At 37.0% G+C, this 9682-nt stretch overlaps 1 protein-coding gene across 1 annotated transcript; it reads right to left on the bottom strand.

Moving 5' to 3' along the window:
- Window positions 1–3110: 3110 nt before the first annotated feature.
- LOC131319655 (beta-carotene hydroxylase 2, chloroplastic-like) lies at window positions 3111–6592 on the bottom strand. The gene is made up of 7 exons (XM_058350021.1): window positions 5925–6592; window positions 5659–5718; window positions 5484–5555; window positions 4766–4900; window positions 3881–4006; window positions 3661–3717; window positions 3111–3332 (listed from the first exon to the last, which is right to left on the bottom strand). Exons 1-7 carry the CDS (start codon window positions 6309–6311, stop codon window positions 3255–3257), a joined length of 915 nt encoding a protein of 304 aa, XP_058206004.1. The 5' UTR covers window positions 6312–6592; the 3' UTR covers window positions 3111–3254.
- Window positions 6593–9682: the final 3090 nt, after the last annotated feature.

Genomic DNA, 9682 nt, shown 5'->3' with positions numbered 1-9682 from the left:
TATAAAACTGAGGTGCTCCAACGAAGTAGTTTCGGGTGTCTGATTAACTTGAATTTTTGCATCAATGTATTATACGATTATATATCCTACACTCCCCCACTCTACCAACGGCTTCGACCATCAAGGCAGGTATCGCAAGTTGCACCCTGCAGTTCCAAATGAGTTTGCTAAGTGTTAAAGAAATTAACATTCTTTAAAAAGACATAATTAATTTTTGTCTTTAAGGCTCTAATAATCATGTTTCTGCTCCGAAGGATCATAAATAAAGAGCAGATGCTTAATTATGAGAATTCTAGAGACAAAAGTTAATTATGATCCTTTAGAATAATATGTTCAGAATAATAAAATATTCGCACTTGTTCAAAAGGATCAAAAATTGGAGCACTTAATTTTTGTAGACTGTTTATATATTAAAAATACAGTTAAAAAATTATCTGCTCCAATTTTCAATCCGTTTGAAGCAGTGTGAAGATCTTATTATTCTCACCATATTATTCTAAAGAGACGTAATTAAATTTTATCTCTAAGGCTCTTATAATCACGTTTCTGCTCCATAAAATTGTAAATAGGAAGACTAATTTTTTTTTCGCTCCAAAACGGTACCTTTTTGGGTGTGGGTAGGGGTACTGTGGCATGAGTCACAACAGAGCCCCGCATCCGATAAAAATTACTACTACTGTAAAGTAGTAATTTCAAGTTCACGTTTTCTTATTCCTAAATTTCAAAGAAAGTCTATAATGATGCATCGAAATAATTAGGCTCTCTTTTGGTGGATCGGGCCGTCAAGTTCAGATAGCTCAAGACTTTTGGGGACTATGATTTCTTGACAGCCCAGATTAAACCAAGTGGCAAGTTTGTGTCCGTCCATACCCCATCTCTTTATATTTGCACAAGCTTTCTAACCGTGTTATGCACGGCAGCATGAGAGCAAGAAAAAATTTCTACTATGTTGAATGTAATTTATATTTGCAGGGAAAGTCTTGTAATGTTATGTATCCCTCATCATTTGTGTTTTTAAATGTAAAAAATTTAATTAGAAAATGCTTGAGCATGAAAGGAAGTTTGAAGGGTTTTTTTTTCTTCCTAACTTTTTATATTTAACTTTCGGTATTTTGAAAGTGCAGGAAAAAGAGAGAGATGAAAATGAATTTTATTAGGAGAATGCCATATAGGAGAGAGAATTAAAGTGCAAGCTTGATTTTATTTTTTGAAACTACATTTGCTTAGTACGTAGTATAGATATTCCTCTGAACTCTTATTTTACTGATCCATTTATACCTATAATCATGATTCAAAAGTTTCATCTTGTGTAATGCGCTAAAAAGATCATGTCTATGAAAGATAAGTTTGATTGGATGTCTAGAGATAAGTAAGCGAGTTGCACTTTTGTTCTCTAAAAAATGGCAAATATATTTCAAAATTAAAACTGCCACTTTACAGAACAAAATGCAATCCATTCAAATGTCTATGACTATCGAATCAAATCAATATTTAGTAGGCATTTTTTTTGTGAGTTTTACAAGATGAATGATTCAGAACATAATTATAAATCCAGAATGGACTCACAAAAAGAGAGTTCAAATAGGTATGTAGAGGAGCTGACCTCCGACTATACAACATTAAAATGTCAACGCTTTAATAGTTGACAAGATTACCAAACTTACGAAGCACTTGGCGACGTTCAAATAGTTAATTAGTGTCATTGCATATACGATGACACTAACTCAAGAATGATCTTCCTAAAATGTCAGCGCTTTAACAGTTGACCCATCTGTCCCAAGATTATAATGTCGTTGGAAAAAGTTCTACCAGTCATTTTCTTGGTATATATTGGCATATGAAACAAGATGGTATGTTTGCTCTCTGTTGGTCAAGTAATCCACGTTATCTCACCAGTAAAGTAAAGTGGATCGATACCAAAAAGCTACTACAAAAAGAAAGTGGATCAGCCACTGAGGTTGCGTTTTCAATTTGGTTCATTTGGGACCCAACCAAACCCTGTAGAATATTGCGTAGTCGACGTAGCCCATTGAAAATACACAGATTTTGAGTTAGGTTCATGATTACGATTCAACTCCATGAATTGGCTAGAATTAAGTCATGTGCGTGCGTAAGAGGGTCTTTTAAAATCAATCAAATTTGCGAAAAAATCGCTAAGTGAGGATTGATAGCGAGAGAACGTAAGAAGATTGAGACCGAAAGCAGAAGATCTTACAAAAGGAAAAGGATTACGTGATTAAAGGATCTACTCACCGGCTTACAAAGGGACGAGCACGAGACCGCCCAATCATCCTGGTTTGGACACTTGGCCCAAAGATAAATTGAAAAACTTTTAGAAAGTTGGAATCGTGGAGCCTTACCTAATGTCCCATATTATTGCTTGTTCGATCTACCCATCATCCTCTTGTAGTCTTGTCATTTTATAAACTTTTAGAAAGTTTTTTTTTTTTTTTTTTGTATTGGAACCGGGCATTTTTAGATAGAAGATATTCTATCCTAAATAAATGGAAAACCTTTTAGAAAGTTGGAAACGTGGAGCTTACCTCGTGTCTCATGTAAATGCGTTGGGTGTGAATTAACAAGAATTCGTTACATCCGTATTGGATATGTAACATTAGTCGTGCTAAAATTCATATATGTAACATTAGTCATGCAAAAATTCATAAGCGAACCTAACGCGTTAGGTATTAGGACTTTCGTTTTTTGTCCTAATCTACCTTCTTTCGTTTTGCAATACACACGAAGTGATTGTAGTGGAATGGACTACCTTTGTTGGGTTTTCAGGTCCCGTTCCGCTTAGGAAAATAAATACTTATTTTTTTGAATTAAAAGTGATTTATTTTGAGAGAATGATCTGTTTCGAAAAATAAAAAATAAATACTTTAAAAATAAAAAACTTAGCTGAACGGGACCTCAGTATTCTATGCAAACAGAAAACTTACTACCACTCACCAAAAATAAAAATAAAAAGTGTAACAAGATTAACTAATAGTGGTACATATTTTTCTCTATTCCTGATTAAATACAGTAGCGTAAATTTTTTTTTTCTTTTGCTCTGGTCCAGAGGCTCAAACAGAAAAATGCAGAAAAGGCGTAGAACAAGATGATCATACAAGTGAACTACCATTTTTTATTTTTTCTTCCTTTCTATTTCCTTCAATATTAGTACCAAAAAAGAAGTGTCGAATCACTCCATAACAGCCCCTAGTGTTTCTCTACACTGATGAACAAAATCTGTTGCGTTAAGAGCTTAATCACGACGAGTTGGACAATTTAATCCTCTTATTAATCTCCTTTTCCAGCTCCTCAAGCCCTCCCACTTCCTCCAGTTCCTGCACCACACCGCACACTATTCAATCTCTCTCCCCAAATAAAAATCCATAATTTGACAACCGAATATAGCTATAAAAAAAAAGGGGGGGCTCGGATTATCTCCAGTTTAAGGTTTGGACCGGAAGAAACAAGCCAAATTTAGATCATACATTAGTAAAATCAACGGTTCAAATTTACTAAAGAGCCCCTGAGCAAATTTGAACCATTTATTACAGAGATGTACGACTCAAATTTGAACTATCTCATCCGGTCCAAATTAAGAATCGGAGAGGACCAATTCCAAGAAAAGAAAATTTAGAATGGGAAAAATGGGGATGGACCACATACCTTGGGTCCCAAGAACAGCCCATATGGGACACCTTCAAACTTATCTGAGTGGTGGAGCTGCAAAACCAGGAACATCAAAATCAAAGAAGATCTTGGCGGTTAGATTCCGTTACTTTATTAAAGACTTATACTAAGTATAATTATTAGAGTTGACTCAACAATAATGTACAGTATTTAAAATGTTAATCAATGATTAAGAGTAGGTATGTAATGTTGTTACCTGGTGGGCCGCAGCAACTCTTCTGAAATAAGGCACGTTAGCGATGGGACCAACGGCGAACCTCTTGTGCACCAGACCGTCGTGGACGAACATGTAGGCCATCCCAAACACCGTTATTCCAAGACCCTGTTTAACGTTGACATGGCAATTATGAGTTCTATACAGGGGCACTTTTGTCAGATTGGCTAGTCATTATGAGAGTAAAAGGTTAACTGAAAGTCAATAATATTTCGGTTTTTAAAATAGATTTTTTTGCATAATACGGAGTATTTTAAAATTATTGACCACCCCAACAATTTTTGACAAACACAACTACATCCCATGTGATAAGTACTTGAAATACATCTACTTTCTTTGTTTTGAAGGTACTGGGGTCGTGTAGTGCAATGGTGCACTACGGGGTAGGGCGTCTCGGTCTACTCAACCAATATTTAATCTCCGGAATTTAAATATTCAGTTTCTAGAGGTTATTGAACATTACATGTATAGCTAAAATCAAGCTAATCGGATATTGATATCACATGATCGATATAGATTGCGTCATTGTACATTTTTAAAATTATAATGGCCATCAATTTTGGTATAACTAATGTTGTTTGACTACGGGACAAATGGTATCAGATTAATTTATTTATTTTCTTGAATAATCATCTGAGCGCATTAGTTTTGATCTGAACGACAAGGCGCCCAACCCAGGAAGTAGATTGGTGCACTATGTGACCCTTAGTCCAAGTATTGATTAGATTTACCTTTCGACACAATTTTGTGTAAGGGACTAAAATTACGAGACGAAGCGAGTAACAGAAATAGACATGAGAGGAAATATATGGAGGCGGCACTGAAATACTGAATACAGAGGTGTGCACATAATGGGGAGAGACTTACAGCTCCGAAACAGAGGCCAGGAACGAGGCCTTTGTGGAAGAAACCGTAGGAGAGGAGGGCTATGGCAGGAACTGCGTTTATAATTGCAAATATATCATTTAGCTCGAAGGGACCTTCTCTGGGTTTATGATGAGACTGCAACAACAACAACAACAAAAAAAAGCTCATGAGAAAAATCACCACGTAGTAAAAATTCTCCCCACAAATAAATTGTTTGACGAATCATTAATTAGTCTATTCATTTTCTAAGTTCCATTTACTTTTCTGCAACCAAAGAGAGCACAGCAATAACAACAAGGTCTGGCTGGGTGGGTACCATAAAACTAATACGGTAAGTGTTTGTCCTTTGTGATGTCGCACATTCGAATCTCGCCGAGGCCAAACATTCCAAATTGGGGGTTACTGTAAGGTTTGCCCGGTTGTTAACTTCAGCGCCCAAAATTAGTCGAGGTTCACGATGTTCCAGATTATAAAAAAAAGAAAAGAAAGAAGCACAGCAATAGTACACTACTTATTCAATGGCCAAATTCATTCTTTATTGCTCTGAGTTTGTAATTTCAGGGCTAAGATTGGTGATTACTATTGACATGTGAGACATGCATTTTCAGTGGTTGGTTAGGATTTCAAGAGACCCCCCATCATCAACTAAAATAAAAAAAAATGGCAAAGAAAACAGAGCAAGCGGAATCAAGGCTAGAGATTGGGCAAGAATGCTGACCTCGTGCATGTGCCATAGCGAAGCGTGCCAGAGCGCTTTGTGAGCCCATCTCGCCCAAAACTCCATACCCACCTGAAAATTCAAACAAACTATCAAATAATACCCACAAATATACCTCTTTGGCTTTACAAAATCTATTCCAGAAATTGAAATTGGAAAAGAGAAAACAACTTACAGCAGCGCCCACAGAGAGAGCAAACGTGCCAAACATCTCCGAAAAGGGCACCTCTCCACCCTAAACCAAAACAACCCCAAATTAGAGAGAGAGGGAAAATGAATCAATGCCTTGAGGCGACGCCGCTTGGTCCCCAAACTCTTCCACTACAAATTTGTGAGGTTCTCACCACGCTATGTAGAGTCCACGCAAATGTGTAGTAGAGAAGAGTTCGGAACATCGCCCCCAAGGGAATGGAATAATTACGAGAGAGAAAGTAATTATACCTCCATTTGCCAAGCAAATCGATAATAAACAGCCATGACGGCCATGGACGTAATCCCCAAACTAGACATCACGGCGGCGACGAGGTAAGTGAACCGCTCCGATTTCTTCCTGGCCGTCTTCACCTCCACGCGCCCGGCCAAGATCTGTTTCCCAATTTCCTCCTCGCCCTCGCCCTCGTCGCCATTTCCAACCTGGGTGCTAATCTTATCGTCCACCACAAAGCGAACCGTCGTCGTTTTCCTCCGACCAAATCGAAGCGCCGCGTCGCCGCGACCGCGGCGAATCGGCAAGGAGAGTAGGCACGCGGGCAGGGTAATGGAGTTGGGTTTCGCGCCGATAAATTCGAACCGGGTTAAACGGAGTGAGACGGATATTCCGGCCGCCATGGACGGTGGTGGTGGCGCCTGAGTTTTGGGTGACTCCTCAGGTGAGGGGTTCTGGGTTTGGGAGAATTTAGTTTTTAGAGAGAGAGAGGAAGGGAAGTAATTGGATGGGGTGTGGTGGAGTGTTTGTGCGAGTGTCGAATTTTGGACCGCAAGGTTAAATGCCCGTAGACCACCACATGTTTCGTCGACGCTTTTTGGAATCGCAGAGGACTAGATACAAACAACGTTGAACGTACTGGAAACACCATGTCAAATAAAAAAAAAATAACGTACTCGAAACGAAAGCAGAGTCGGTGTAAATGCTCCTTTGTTTTTATGCGTAATGACATTAGTGCCATTTTTTCAAAGTGTTAATGTCAATGGAGTAGTACATTATGGTAAAGAAGAAAAATAACTTTTGAAATCCATTAACGCATTTCAAGATCAAAAAGTCTGCACATACAATCATCCAAACACAACATCAAATACGACATCTCACATGCATATGAGATCCACATGCACTCATGGATGTAGACTTTACACGTATGTGAGGGGTTGTATTTGGATGATTGTGTATGTAACATCTCTGTTTCAGGATTTGTCTCTTAATGTGTGTTTTGTGTGAAATTTTTAGCAATGAATGAAAAAATTTAGATGCATTTATTAGAAAGTGGGGTTCAAAAATCATTCCCCTTTTAAATAGTCTAAAGCTCTGGTAATTATTCGGTAATTGCAAGGACACCGTCACGAGTTGTCTAAGACATCTTGATGCAGTCCATAACCTAAGGCAATTTTATGAATAGTATTTTTAATTTAGCACCAAATTAAATAATTTAAATTGGTGTGAATTTTTTTTTTTGAAGCACTCATGCGCGAAAAATGTAACATTTTGGATTAAAATATTACACTATTTACCATAATAGATTGAATTTGCAAAAGATTTTCCATCATCATTGCAAAGTTTTCCTTCGCACAACAAAAATTGATGTTGAGAAAAAGGCTAAGTTAGTAGAGCAGGTAACGAACTCTTCATTTGGTGAGGGTTTTAACTTCTAATCTCACCTCTGCTTCGAGTGAGGGTGAAAATTACCCCCTCTCTTATTGGTTAAAATAATATGAATTTCACTATAAAGTAATATCATATTTACCATGTAATATACTTTTTGGTAAGGTTGTCATCACTTTGTGGTAGGATTTGTGGTGGAATTCATATCATTTCATTTCAACCGATAGGAAGAATAATAATGTTCACCCTCTTAAGTGGAAGGTGAACAAAACTCAACTCCCTCTGCTTCCCTTTCCCCTAGGATAGTATAGGCCAAGATTTTCTAGTCTATCTAGTCTAGGATTTTTTTTTTAAAAAAGGGAGTAATTTTTGTGGCTAATTTTACTGGTAATTTGGTAATTTTGGGAAGGAAACAAGGGTGAATGATTGGGAAGGTGGAAGATGTTTTTGGTTTGGTGGGGGGAGGACGGTGACAGCTGTCACAGGGTCGCATAAGAGGAATTGTGAGGTGGATGGGCTGCTGCTGGATTGCGGAGAGCAAGACAGCGAATCACAAGTTGACGTTCAAGAAACAACCTGCTCCGTCAGAATTTCGTTTTTTGTATTGTAGCAGCAATATAAGATAGAGTATTTAAATTAAAGTCATTTTCATTACAATAAGCTGCAATTGCGTTAATTTCACAGGCCGCGACTGAGGTCCCGTTCTGAAACGCAAAATAAGTACTTATTTTTTAAGAAGGTAATTTCAAATTAAAAAACGATAGGCTTATTGAAATCTAAAAATATGCAATATGGATCTTGTTTGAAAGATCTCGTTGAGATCTTTAATACGGTGCAAAAAAAATTAAAAGTTTATTTTTTAGTTTGAAAATATGAAATAAATATTTATTTTTTAAGAAAGTGTTCTGGAACAGGCTCTGAGTGCATTTGTGAGCCTAGTATCCATGTCCATTAATGGAGTAATTGATTTCCTGATTTGCGAAATTATTTCTAGGTATTATTGCACATGCCCGTATTTGAATAGTGGAGTTTGAGATTACCGGATATTGATTTCCTCAAGTGTTTCGACATAATTCATTGCTCTTAATGAAATTCCTATCAAAATTTAACTCCCTCTTTTTTCTTTTTTTAACTAAAATATTAGAAACCAGCAGCCTCATGGATTATATCCTAAACCCTATCAATATCGTTCTGCGTGACTTAACCCCAATAATCAAATTCTAGTTAATTGCATGCATGTATGTTGAGAATCACATGCCTTTGATTACCTCACCCTCATTTAGGGAAAAAACCAAAAAATTACTCCCTCAGTCATTTTTTTAGAATCCAGTATTCCATTTTGAGTTGTCCCTTAATAAGTGTCCAATTTGTAAAGTTAGAAGGTAAAAGTTGGTGAATTTTTTATTTTGCCCATAAAAGTAAATTTCATTTTGAAAAGTTAATGAGTAAGTATTTTAAGACCAGAGACCAAAACAAAAAAGCAAAAAGAAAGGGAAAAAAAAGAAGTAAAAACAGGGGTTGCTTGATTTGAGCTAGTGGGCTATAGAGGGTCCAGGTTGATCGAGCGGACAAGCAGCCCATGTGAAATTGGGGTTGTGCAGAAGTAGCGTCTGTAAAGAAATGGACTCAGTTTCTTTTTTCCTTTCTAGATCACCGGAAAAAAGTACTCCTTCCGTCCCAATTTTGTGATTCTTCCTCCATCTCCATTCACTTTATTAAGTTTGCTTTTATAGAAATCCTGAAATACGGCAAGGAATCAAACTCCACCACCACAAACATCCACATTCCCCACTTAACACAATTTCCTGTGTCGATCATCGACAGTAAGTGAAAAATAGACAAACAAAGCCCGAATAAAAACCAAAAAGACGATTTCGTATTTTATCATCTTGACCACAAGAGAATAACCATGCATATGATCAAATCACAGGTAAAGCTTGAAACCTTGTTCGACATTTTGCTTCTATGTGCTATCTGGAGTTCCAGATCAGTGACGATATTACATTCTGATTAAACTAATGTGGTGCACACATTTTAGGTCAAAAAATTCACAAAATCCTCTTGTCATGTTCATTTGCTCATATGAATCAGAGATGCCTGTACATCAAATGAGCTTTCACAACAACACCATTGAGCTCACATACAGGACACATTTCATATTGTTGTTCTTCTTCTTCTTAGCCAATGAATTATATTCTTCATTGGAAAATGAACTAGATTCTTTATTTTCCAAAATAGAGATTAGGCAAGGCATCACACTATTGTACAACTCCAGAAACCCCTCCTGCGAAAAAATTACTTACAATGTTGGGCTTTATAATGCTAAAGGTACCTTTACCGAAAAAATATATTGAAAAATACTTCAACCACCAATGTACATGAACTG

The sequence above is a fragment of the Rhododendron vialii genome, chromosome 3a, assembly GCF_030253575.1.
Source record: "Rhododendron vialii isolate Sample 1 chromosome 3a, ASM3025357v1".
Classification (NCBI taxonomy): domain Eukaryota; kingdom Viridiplantae; phylum Streptophyta; class Magnoliopsida; order Ericales; family Ericaceae; genus Rhododendron; species Rhododendron vialii.
Note: the sequence above shows the minus strand (reverse complement) of the source record. Positions and strands in the feature narration are given on the sequence as shown.